The sequence below is a fragment of the Tyto alba genome, unplaced genomic scaffold (genome assembly GCF_018691265.1).
Source record: "Tyto alba isolate M040663 unplaced genomic scaffold, T.alba_DEE_v4.0 Super-Scaffold_3, whole genome shotgun sequence".
Lineage (NCBI taxonomy): Eukaryota > Metazoa > Chordata > Aves > Strigiformes > Tytonidae > Tyto > Tyto alba.
Window position 1 is genome coordinate 5,722,590 of NW_024881304.1, and position 12,651 is coordinate 5,735,240.

General features: G+C 37.1%; 2 protein-coding genes across 10 annotated transcripts in view; one reads left to right on the forward strand and one right to left on the reverse strand.

Annotated features, from left to right (window-relative positions):
- Positions 1-12,651, forward strand: part of CCDC66 (coiled-coil domain containing 66) — a 35,330-nt gene that overhangs the window by 16,335 nt on the left and 6,344 nt on the right. For 3 of the 9 annotated variants that reach the window (XM_042799757.1, XM_032984363.2, XM_042799761.1), the window contains 6 exons: positions 170-648; positions 1,978-2,015; positions 2,293-2,579; positions 3,075-3,202; positions 6,923-7,009; positions 7,661-7,937. In XM_042799757.1, coding sequence (XP_042655691.1) covers positions 170-648; positions 1,978-2,015; positions 2,293-2,579; positions 3,075-3,202; positions 6,923-7,006 — 1,016 coding nt within the window. In that variant the 3' untranslated portion in view covers positions 7,007-7,009; positions 7,661-7,937. Of the gene's footprint in view, positions 1-169; positions 649-1,977; positions 2,016-2,292; positions 2,580-3,074; positions 3,203-6,922; positions 7,010-7,660; positions 7,938-12,651 lie in introns of those variants that run through there. The other 6 variants (XR_006165983.1, XM_042799759.1, XM_042799758.1 and 3 more) reach the window with 6 other exon arrangements.
- The window catches only part of TASOR (transcription activation suppressor), a 30,889-nt gene continuing 27,060 nt past the window's right edge, over positions 8,823-12,651 (reverse strand). The window contains 6 exon segments of the mRNA XM_032984356.2: positions 8,823-9,663; positions 9,665-9,960; positions 10,641-10,799; positions 10,886-11,064; positions 11,238-11,346; positions 11,998-12,157. Coding sequence (XP_032840247.2) covers positions 9,397-9,663; positions 9,665-9,960; positions 10,641-10,799; positions 10,886-11,064; positions 11,238-11,346; positions 11,998-12,157 — 1,170 coding nt within the window. The 3' untranslated portion in view covers positions 8,823-9,396.

Genomic DNA, 12,651 nt, shown 5'->3' on the forward strand with positions numbered 1-12,651 from the left:
TCCTATGTATCTTGCACATCAAAAAGAATAAAAAACATTGTAAAACCATAAGAACCAATTTTTGAATAAAATCAGTAATGGTAGATTGATACACATACAAAAGTCAAACAGGTAATTTGAATAGCTTAGACTTGGAAGACTTGGAGTTAAAATATACTTTTTTTTTTAGAGTACTTAAATATTTCATCATACACTGAGTCAGCTGAGGAAAGAACTGTGTGTTGCGGATCACCTGATATTTCCATAGAATATAAAGAAACCTCTTACAGCAAAAAATACCACAAGGAAATGCAGTATATAGATAAAAATAAAATTTCAGGAAAAGAGGCTGCTGGGATTTACAGTGATCTATATGAACAATATGTAAGAAAAGAAAGACAAATTAAACCTTCAGAAAAACACAGCAAAAGACCTGACTGGAACATAAACAAGCCTGGGAAAAGATACATTCCAGCATCGGAAAGATACCCTAAACAGCTACAAAAACAAAGGGAAGAAAACAAAGTAAGGCGACAAATGGAACTGCTTCAGTTGGTAGAAAGAAATACCCCTGGGAATCTCTGCCCCAAAAAGGGTGGTTATTCAGACAGGTCTCCTTCACCTCACGAAGAAATAAATATGAAGAATAAGGGACATAGAGTCAGAAAGGTAACTGTTTGGTCTTTAACAACAACAATGTGTATTTTTAAGACTCTTGTTCCACACGGTTTTGCCTGGATGGGAATTCAGTTTTGTAACTCAAGCATTGAGAATTTTCCTGTTCCTATCCTTTGTGTAAAGAATGGTGTTACAGCATTGTTTTGTTCATCGTAATCGGAAGAGTATATTCAGATTTTGTGACTTAGCTTTTACTATTACTTTAGTCTTCCAAAGTGTTGATTCACTTTCATTTATTCATTATCATTGATTCATTTTGTAAACAGGGAGCTTGATTGAAAGCAGTGTGTGGGATTGAATGACATCACTGCTGTGTTCTGTCCAGTTATTGTGTTGTGGGGATGGTTGAGGTCGAGGAGTACCTTTTCAGTACCTGCAAAGAATACAGATTACTGAGGATGTAACCTGTTGTCATAGAAATGCATCCTTCTTAGTGAAGTCATTTCTTCTCTAGTAGCAGTAAGCAGGTATCAGGATAGCTTGTGGCTGGGAAAATAAATAATTTTCATTTAAAGAAAATACTGTCAAATATATTCACGCCATTTCTCTTGCTTGTTCACTCTGTATATATATACATAAGTATGCATAAACACCTCACTTTCTCACACCTTCCAATAGAAAAAATCTGCTGTAGAAAAGGTGGCCACTTCATTTCTTTTTAGCCATTTGTTCACTGTGGCTATGCACACATATTTTAGAAGCTGTGGGTATTAAAAAAAAAAAAAGTATGTGAAAATACATAACTGTTCATATAGGTATCGTTAAAGATTTCTTGAAGTGAGCTGGTTTATTTGAGGTTAATGGTAAAAAGTTTTGTGTTTACATTATTGAAAAGTAAATGTTCAAGAATTTTGTACCTGAGAAATGAAGCAATTAATTTTAAGCAGATTTTTAAGATAAGTAAGCGTTGTCTGATACCATGAGAAGCATGGCATACGTTAATAGATTTTATTTAAATAGAAAACTTTTACTGACTGTATCTAGAAACACAACCGTTCCTTTAATAATCATTATCTTGGGCTCAACCTTTCAGGTTTATAAATGCAGCTTTCCAAGGTCATTGGAAAATATATATAGTATTTTTCATAGTTCTTAGAGCTGCCAAAGACATAGAAAATTGGAGCAAATACTCCTGGAATTTGTTTAATTTAGTTTATAGACATGACAAGCCTCTTTAATGCAAGTCTTTGATAAATACCTTTCTCCTGAACCCAGGTCCTTTTGGAATTTCAGAACAAATTTATCTTGGAAAATGAAAGCTTTTAATATAAAAACATTGAGATTTATATTTTACTTTTGACTTTCTTGGTTTTCTCCTAGGAAGAACAATTACATAAGAATCATTTGAATGAAGAAAGGTATGTCAATACTCTGCATTAATGAAATGTATAAATACATTAATAGTAAAATACACATGCCTTTCTCTCCTGATTTTTAATATTTTAAAATAATGTAGATGCATCTAATTGTCTACTATTAAAAATAGACAAGACCAGACAAACTGCAGGTATAAAAGCAGAGTAAATGATCAAAAGTCCAGTCTTCTGAGGACTCATTGTCTCTTCTGTTTGAGAAAATTCATCACATTACTTGAGTATTGTTTGGTGTTTACTTAACTGAAATTGTTTCATGCAGATCTGAATCACCACCTGTTCCAGCAGTTAAGAACAGATTACATCAAGTACAACAAAAACAGATACTTGCTTCTAATTTCCTGGTGCATAACCACAACAGCAGAAGAGAGAAAAATATCAAGACAGATACACAGCAGAGGAGCTCCCCTCCTCCCATTGCAGAAGCTGGACGACCTCCCTCTTCACAATTTATTCCGTATGTTCGAACAAATGAAGTATATTATCTTGATCCAGATGCACCAGTGACTAGACCTTCAACACATGACCCACAGTATCGACAGTTTAATGGTACTGAAATGCGTTGTGAACTGATTCATGTAGAAGAGATGTTACAGTGATTTAGTTCAAAGTGATACAAATTACTCAATTTGTTACTGTTTTTTCCTGAATTTGCAGTAACCCCTGTGTGTCACAGCACTGTACAGAAAGCCTGTACAACCAAATGATACTCTATTTGAAAAAAAAACAAACCAAAATTAAAAAAAAAAACCAACAAAAACATAGAAAAAGTTTGAAAAAAATTAAAATAGCAACAAAATTTGTTACTCTGTTATCTGTCTTTTTCATCTGTTTACCTTTAATGAAGTATTATTGCACTGCTCTGGTACTACTGCATATAGATTTGGGTTTAGGAATCTGAGTGTTGTCTGACTTAAAATACTGATCGTAATCTGATAGCAACCAAAACCTGATTTTCACAAGCTGTAAAATTCTACTGCTACAAAATGAAAACAAAATTGATAAAGAGTATTGTTAACTGATTTGATACACATTTACTTTTAGATTCTTATCAAATGCCACGACCAATTCTTAGCTCTGATCACGTTAGAGATTCTCTTCTAAATCCTGATGCAGTCAAAATCAGAGAGAGACAACAAGCAATTCTCAAAGGATTGTCAGAATTACGCCAGGTAAGCAAAAAGTTATTGGATAAACATGTATGTGTATATATACTAAAGTTAAAATGAACACTGCAAACTATTACATAGTTATAAGCATTTTTCCATCATACACAATTAAGTTTGGGGCCATGTGCTCTACTTTTATTCCCTCATACTAAATTTGCTTTTTGTGCATTACTTCCACTTTTGGACTGCCCCTAGAGAGAGACTATGGACTCCTTAGTCCTCAGGTTAGCTATGAAGCGGTGGAGTACCTGAGAAAACTTGAAACCAAGAGGAATCGCTTTAGTCTCTGGGTTTTGATAGTTAGAATTGCTTATAGTAAGAATGTTTCAATTTCAAGGGGAAAAAGAACAGTATTTTACCAAAACACTAGAGCCCTTGGTAATGAAATTTCACTTCTGCATTTCATGGGTAAGCCAGTCATGACAGAGCAGTGTAGTTGGTGCAGAAGAGTTAGGGGGGTGGTACTTGTGTGTCAGACCTGGAAAAATCCTGTATTTTTCCAATTTGAAGAGTGAACACTCACAGAAACCTTCCGGGAGAGCTTCATTAACATGTAAAAGTAAAATTCAGGATTTGTCAATCAGCCAGATTTAGTGAGTGAATATAAAATGAAATTTAGTTTAATACTACACACAGACGAGCACATGAGAAAAAAGCTTGTTTGTATACATTGTTCTATGTGTAGTAAGTTACTGGTAATGATTAAATGTGTGGAATTGCCAGAATTTTGAATATGGTGAGACTGTCATTAAGGCTCTGTGTTGCAGTAACTTAAAGAAGCACAAAAGATTTTGGCTAGTAACTGTGAAGTTACCTATTTTTCTGATTGGAGTCAGAATACCAGGAAATACTGCCAGGCATCTAGTTATTATATGAGTGAATTTGATACTCCACCTGTTGGCAACAAGGTGTGGCCCATCACAGATTTGCACTGCAGGTCTGGATAACTGCACTGTTTCCTTTTACACTTCTAAATGTCCTGACGGGGGACTGCAAGATAAAAAAAAGCACATTTAGGTTTGCATTTTAGTCTTGAAGAACAGTAAAGGCAAAAGTGTATCAGTGTATTCCCTTGCTTTTGAATGGCTCTTTGCCTTTAGGAAGAAAACTTCCTTAAATTGTCAAAATAAAGGGAAGAAAATCTGACAGACTTAAGTGCAACAAAGCTACCAGTAGTTAACTCTATTCATTACCTGTTGAGCTTTAGAAGGAAATTGTGCCATGCATACCTTGTGCTTCAGTAGTAGGTAAATTCCTTGTGTAAACAAAGGACTGTGGCTCTCCCCAAGTTATTAAGGAAGTTGTGACCCAAGAGCACTGTTTGGTTACTGGTTTCTAATGGCTTCCAGATAGGTTTCACTGGATCTCGTCTTCCCCAGTGCTCATTAACATTTTTGTTAAATATCTGCAACTGTTAAGTATTTTGTATTGAGACTGCACTTGTCAGTGGTATTTTGGTTAAGAGTGAAGCCACCTTCAAAGCACAATTTGATCTGTGTGCTTGCTGAGGCCAGTAAAAGCTGTGGATATTTAAAGAGGTTTAAGGTGATAATATCCGTGTTGGGAAACTTAAGAGACAGGAGCTTAGGGACATTTTTGATGCACAGTATATATTCAAGTGTTAACAATGGCTAAAATAACGTTAAGGTTAGTCTTGCAGTGGATCTTGGTTCTGCAAGAGAGTTAACCTAAAACATTTAAATATCCTACCAGCAGCAGAATGCATTTGGGACATTAATTGTTGAACTTGAGTTTATCTGGTATACCTAAGTATTGTATACTCCTACAGACAACACCTGTTCTGGATCAGTTATTTCACTGAGAAAGGAAGAACAATGCTGTATTTTGTGTGAAGTATCATTTAGACAAAGAACAGACTTTACTTTTCTATTGCAGAAGATAATCTAGTCTTTTTTTTTAAATTGATATACACATGCATATATTATATATATTGGATTGATAGTTTCAGAAGATACATGTATCTGTATCTCACAACGTACTTGACCATTCTTCGGCCGCCTTTGGGGGAATTCACAGCATATTTGACCAGTCTTTAGCCTCTGAAGTACACACCCAACTAGAGGGATAGATAAATACAGTGGGGCTGTTTCAGTAACAGTCTAGCGGAACCAGCTGAGCTGTGGAAGGGCAGGAGTGAAATCAGAGGGCAGGGGTGGGCCTGCCCCTGCCAAAGGGAGAGCGGGAGGGCAAGGGCTGCTCATGGTGATTGTTACCAGACAACAAGTCTCTGCTTTTATATTTCTGGTAACAGCAGTAATAGGAACTATCAACACTTATTTTCCTCACTAAACTCAGGAGTCGGTGGAATAAGCCCAAGGTTATTCATCCAGCAAAGTGAATTCAGTATTTGTGAAAAAGAAGGGCCAAAGTTTAAGAAAAAGGACAAAACCCCCAGCTACTGTCACTACATACCCGAGCATCTTGTTTTCACTAAGGCAATAAAACCGCTTGCCTACAATAGCTAAGTGATCCTGCCAGCCACGGGCAGGCTGCCCAGGGACATGCAAAGAAGGACCTCGTCCTTGTGGAGGGACTGCACGTTACTTTTCTCTAGGCCCCTTTTTATCTTTGCAAACCATGTGATTGACTGTTCTAATTTTCAATGTTACTTGTTTCTCACGTCAGCTCTGGGTTGATTTAGGGCAATTTATTTCATGACTTCATTTTGTAATATGCTACTAAATGCAAAAAACACTGTAATAAAAGTAATTATTGACAAAGGGACTAACAAGCCCACTGACCCATTAATAGAAATAGCAGATACTGTTGATTAATTAAAAAGCAGTTCATCAGGTGATTTAAAATAGGCGGCTGCTGCTTCTGGAAGGACACACACTGAAATCTAACAGGCACCTTGGCTAAAGGAAGCCAGTTCTGCAGGACCTGGCTCCCCTTCTGTGCCACCAGCAGTACCAGCTCTCAGCTGAGGCCCGTAACCATTAGCTTTGAAAAGGGTCTTCTACCTCTGAGGAAAAATACCACTGTAACTTTTGTGGGCTTTTAAACAAACTTCTTTGGCACCAACTGACTTCTGACAGGTCTAAAATGGATAGAGACCGAGGGGCTGGAACATATAAAGTCCTATTAATTACAGTAGAAGTTCTTACTTAAAATTTATGAATGTACAGGACATAGCTGTATCACGTATTACTTACCACACAGACACAGATACACTTAGAGGAGTTTTTTATTCCAGGTCTAGTACTTATGGGAGCCATTAACAAAGCAGGAACCTTTTACCTTTTGAGAGTAAATACGCACATCCTTAAGCATCTGACACTGTTCTAGTTCAAATGGTAAAGCTGCCCTTTATCTTAGAGTATAATTTATGTTAAGACTAGAAGCTGGTACCTGTCAAGGTTTTGGGTTCAGCTTCATACAAGAATATGCTAGAACACTACAAAAGTAGTGACAGTGCGCAGAGGAGAGAGCAAGTTAAATTTAATACAATGGAAGAGTATTTTTTCCTCTGCACAGTCATCCCTGGAAACTGGACTGGCTTCCCCTTCAGTCACACTTCAAGTCTTTTGCAGAAGACAGAAAATTTCAGCTTCCCTCTCTGCTGAATGTACTATGTGCCACATTTAAAAAGCATTGAGACTTAAGAAGTGGATTGTTTTAAAATATGAAACAGCGACGCTTTATTAGCTCAGGCTGCATGAGGAAGACAGATCATTCACCTTTATATTCTGTTTATTTCAGGGCCTCCTGCAGAAGCAGAAGGAGCTGGAGACAGCTTTGATTCCTGCTATAGCTCAAGAAGAGAACTTTATTTCACCATTTTGAGAGGTACATATGAGTTCTGAATTCTTACAACGTAAATGCACAGCACTTTGTTACTGTAATTAATTATGAACCATCTCTATCTTTTTTATGAAATATTTAAATTATGTGAATTTTGATAGATTATGGGGTCATGTTGCTTTTCCTATTGAAGATACATGAAACTAATGATGGTGTGTCTGCTCAGAATGGTCTTTATGCTACCTGAAGACAGATATCCGTTTAATATAAATCACCAAAACACAGTTTAAAAACGTTACATGTGTTTTTGTAGAACGCAGTGTATGTATTTGGATAAATAAAAAGACTAAGATGTATTCTGAATGGCTTGGGTAGATGTTATTGGTATTTTTAACTATATGAAAGTGCCTGTACTTAACTGTTCTGACAGTTTTTAGGTTTGGACAATTAACTGAGGAAATCCCAGATTTCAAAACCACAGAAGTGCTGACTGTAAACTCCCCCCCGCAGTTATAGCATTCACAGCGGGCTGGGCCCAAGGCAGTAAAACCCAGTTTAAGGAAGTTTTCTTACAACCAGGGTTTGAACACATTGGTATTCAGTGTTTCCAGTCAGAATTAAATGTTTCCTTCAGATTAATTTGCTTTTAGTCTTCAAGAGATAGGATAGTCTGGGGTAAAACTGTTTCTCTTCTAGATCTCTGCAGAAGTTTCATAACCTGAGTTCATTTTAGTTGTTCTGTGACAGAACGTGATAAACGCCACAAACCCCCAACCCCAGACTCTTCCCAGCAGCAACTTTGCCAGAACCCGAATCCGAAGACGCCTCACAGCAGCGGCCGGGGGCAGGGAGGTGCCCTCTTGCCTCTCACCCGTGCGCCCAGGCATGCGGTAGGTGAGAAGCTGCACTTGCTGCTGCAGGTGGTTAGACGAGTTCTTCACAAAATCATTAAAACCCATCATTTTGACCGATACAAGGGAGTTCTCTGTTTGAAAAAACATTATGTATTTGCCATGTTTGGTGGGAGGGAAACAACTGCTACACTAGTCTAGTATTGGTTTGTTCTTAATTTAAACAAATCAAACCGTTAGTAGAAGCAAAGACATTCAATTTTAGGGAATTTGTTTTTTAGGGAACCTTTTTTAAAGGCTACCCTTTTTTAACCAATACTATTCGTCCCAACTAGTTTTGTGAGTTGAGTCGTGTAGTTTCAAACACTGGCATCTGGTACTAAACCATGCATCCTACGTAAAAGCACTACAGTCAAATTACAAACAGGAAGAAACCCCAAATGTAGGACTCTGGACAACTTGAAGACAAGAGCAGTAAACATACAAGTCAAGAGTATTAGTATATGCAAAACCAGCAATGTAATAGCAAGGGTAGTCTTGAGACTCCACCACTATTTACTATCAGCTGCTGTTTCCCAGAAGCCTGAGCTAATTAAGAGAGAATCACTGGGGAAAAGTAAGTTTATAACTCAAAAGATGTGAAATTTAAGAAAGACAAGATTAAGAAACAAATAAAACTCTGTACTTATGGACAATGCTAGTTTACAAAAAAAAAAAAAAAAAAAAAAAAAAAAAAGAGGAAAACACCAGTAATCCCTGTGCTGAAGTGGGAGAAGACTGAGGTTCTTCTAATGCAAATTGAACTACCACAGTCATTAAAACCAGGTTTGTCCTTCTCTCATTACAGTAATTACAATGGCAAGATAAAAGTTGTAAGATCCCTCGGACTGTGCTGTAATAAGCACAGGCTATCACCATTAGATGCGAAGATAACTGCTATTCATAAAATAAAGCTTGGGTGTTTCTCAGGTGCTTGGAAAACAATATAAAAACCACAGACAATGCAATGTGTTAGCAAGTCCCTTGTGCATTAAAAGTTTATTTTATTTTTGTAATGGAACCGCACCATCAGTTACGCTAATTGAGGTATTTAGCCAAAATCCAGTATATAGTCATTAAAATAACTACACTGCCTTATAGCTATGTAAAAACATTTGTACAAAATTTGTGTCAAATGTCAAATAAATACATAAGTTTTGATATTTATGTAAAGAAAAGTGATTTGGATACTCTTACAGTTAAAAAAAACTCGCTTTTTCACATATTTTAGGCAAACATTCAGTTTTACATTAAAACAGACCTCAAACTGAAGCCCAGGTACAGGTCAAATACAAATGTAGAAACTTAAAAGTGCCAACAAACAAGATAATTCAAGTACAGTAAATGTTAAAAAATATAGATATTTATTTCAGTTTTCAGATGTGTTCAACCAGTACAGGCCATCAGGTTTTAAATAAGACAAGAAAACATTTGAGATAGAGGACAAGAAACATTTTGTTCCAGAATAAAATAGAAATTGTTAATCCACCATTTTAGAAACAGAAAAGTCCACAGCAACTTATAAAAAAGAGATTTAGGAGTTTATTTCTGTTTTGAATAGGGCCTGGAAGAATCACAATTTATATCCCAGCCACCAGGTGATGATGACTTCTCTGTATCCATGCTCTGACTGTAGGCAGATAGAAAATAATTGCCCCCTTCTTGGTTTTGACTTGCAGAAGAAATTGGGTATGTTGTTCCCAGAAAAGTCTGATGAGTGAGTACGTTAAAGTGACTGAATTGATGGGACATGTTTAATTGTCTACTATAAACTGGGAAGTTACTGAAAGGAGCTTGTTCAACTGAATTGTGTTTTTTCTCCTTCAGCAGAGCAGGTTGTAGAAATGGGAGTAATTGGTTGTATCTCTTCCAAGTCAATTTTAGAAGTCTTTTCCATCAAGCCAATTTGTGCTTCAGGAGATAACTCTGCAACTGATAAGCAGCTTGCTTTCGCGTCTACTCCATAGGAGCCCTTGGCCTCTGTCTGCAAAGCTTCCAAAGGAGTATCATACTTAGAAGCATCAGTGCAGACTTCTATTTGTGATGTTTCATCCCCTGAATCCAGAGACATGTCCTCCTCATCCTTTCCATCATTTTCTACAAGAACTACATTAAAAAAGAAGAGAGAAAGTCCTATTCCATTGAAATACAAACTTTGGTTAGAAAAGCTATACACTACTCACAGAGTGTTACGCTTCAGGTCTGTAAGTCCATTATCACTTAAGTCTTGGTCTTCTGCCTCTCGTTCACTTACTCAACATACACACTTAACCCTCTGTGTGAGTGTCCAGTTATTCCGATGCTAAAAGCTTCTGCGCATTACGTTCATGTTTAGTGTTGGGAAATCCCAACTCCCAGCTCCAAAGGGGTTAATGTCAAAACAGCATCTAAAGTTACACAGTAGGTGAGTATTTGATCAGACAATTAAAGGAGTACAACTACCAACATCTCAGTCCTTTTGTTAGGGTTTCTGAAAGCTATCATCAAGTTCACACTTCCCTGAAAAAACAGACGGTTACACCCCTTGGGTCTGTGCCCACTTTCTGGATACCAGGTTAGCCTGTCATTCTGTATTTACAGCCTCCTCTGGTGCTCCATCCCACCACTTGTGCCCCATCATTTAAAATAGAAAGAGTAGCTTGAGAGTTGGGTTTTCCTTCTGCTCTCTACTGTTCATTTGCAAAAGCAAAAGCATCCTATCTCAAGGATGGCCACCCCACACGGCTAACTAGGTAAAGAAAGTTTAAGCGTGTTTAAGTGCGTAGATAAAGACAGTTTAATACTACCTGATTGTCTTTTGTGAGCATCAGAGGCAGGAAGGCTGTTTCCTTCAGTAATGGAGCTGTGATACCCAACGAGACTTTTAAAATTCTGCATGAAGTCATCAACAGTAGCAACCACTATTCCATTATCAACATAATTTGAAAATCTTTTGAGATTCTTTTCTAAATACAGGAAAGGAAATTTTGTATTAATATTTAGCACCTTCTATCAAAAGAAGGCAAGAAGTTTTCACAAATGTTGGTTTTACCTGTTAAGAAGACAACGTGTCTCTGTTGTATGTTTTGAGCCTGAAGCCTGATAAGACAGTCTAATTCTGGGGCATTTCGAGTTTGAGAATCACAATTATGGTAAGACAGAATCTCAACCAAGTGCTTCTTTTGATAGGTATTCAGGAGGGTCAGCAGACTCAGGGCATTAGCATTCATTCTAGAACAGGAAAAAAAAAGCACACTATTAAAAAGATACTTGATTTAAGGTCACTCTAAATATTAAGTCAAAAGACAAAGATAAGAGTACGTTCTACTTAATGGAGTTTCAGAGAGCATAATTAAATAACGCTGAAGTGTTGGAACAACTGGCAGTTGAAGAGCACTACTTACCTCCCCAGCTCTTTAAGTTTTTTTTGGATTTTGCAGTGGACTTTCCACTGCCATTTCCCATCTGGGGTATTGAGATCCTCCAGAAACTTTAAGAACTGTTTTAATTTATCTGTTTTGGAGATACAGAATAGAAGTCAAATGTTGTGGTATGCAAACTGAAAATACTGCTTTGGTAGATACATAAAGCTGCTTTCTGTTTTCATCACAGTATAGTCACACAACTACAAACATCAGCCTAGTCCTTCAGGTTTTCCTCCTAGCAGATTAGCCAACAATAGTCCAAAACTGAGCTGCTTTTCTGTAGGTCAGATGCCTAACAGTGGTATCTGCATACATAAAAGCTGAATTCAATCATACATGGTCTGCCTGGCTGAAATATCTGTTTAAAAAAGTGGTAATTTTGTTAACTATCAAAGAAAAAGTGACAAAATGTAGTTTTTCAGTATTTTTTTCTAGTGTTTTTGTGGACTGAGTAATAAGAAATAAAAGGTTCCATATACATAACTACACACTCTAACACAAACTTAGAAAGCCAAGATCTCCAAGTTCACATGTTCCCCAGAAGTATGTTCCCCAAAAAGACCACTGAGGTACGAAAAAGACTGAAGTAGCTGAAGTTCTCCAAAAAACGTCACAACAATTAGCTAGAAAGCTTGAAAATTAGAAGACTTGATTCTTCAGTGCAGTACATGTGGCATCTTGCATGCCGAAATACCAGGCTTTGTTTGTGTTTGAAAGCTTCAGAAAGCAACACACTTACCTGTAGTGATGGACTCTGAATTAAGAACAGATTCATCTGACACAACAAAACCACCAGACACGAACAGTTCATTGTACGTGTGATTTTTCACATCATCCAAACTATCGACACCCGCAAAGCTGACACAAGAAAGCCTCTTCAAGGTTATTAAGCGAGGTATCTGTTTAAAAATGTTAGAGATGTGTAACAAAGATCATACAAAAAAAAAACTACAGAACTTTCCTACTTACTAATGCAAAATACCCAACTTCCAAACACCTTTTCAAACAACTATAATTTTTCCTCTTGCCTCCCATGGTGCTCTCTCAAAAACTTCACAGGAATGAGACAATGGAAGTTGAGCACTTAGAAGAATAATTTTACTTTCTGTCCAGCACAGGTTCATGAACCACAGCTGTCAGGAGTATCTTAGGTCAGCTGCCTTCGCTTGCCATTACAGCATGGCAGAACCAGAAGCAGAACTACTCAAGCCTCACTACAGCTTCACAACTATGAAAAATAAATGTGCATTAGCACATGTGTGGAGGTGGCATTTGCCACAACCATTTTTGTTTCTTCGAACAACAGCTAAACACAGGACATCATATAAATGCTCTGTTGTTATGAGAAAGTAGCCTTGCTCAAAATGAGCTTGTCTCCCTATGTTTTAACAGC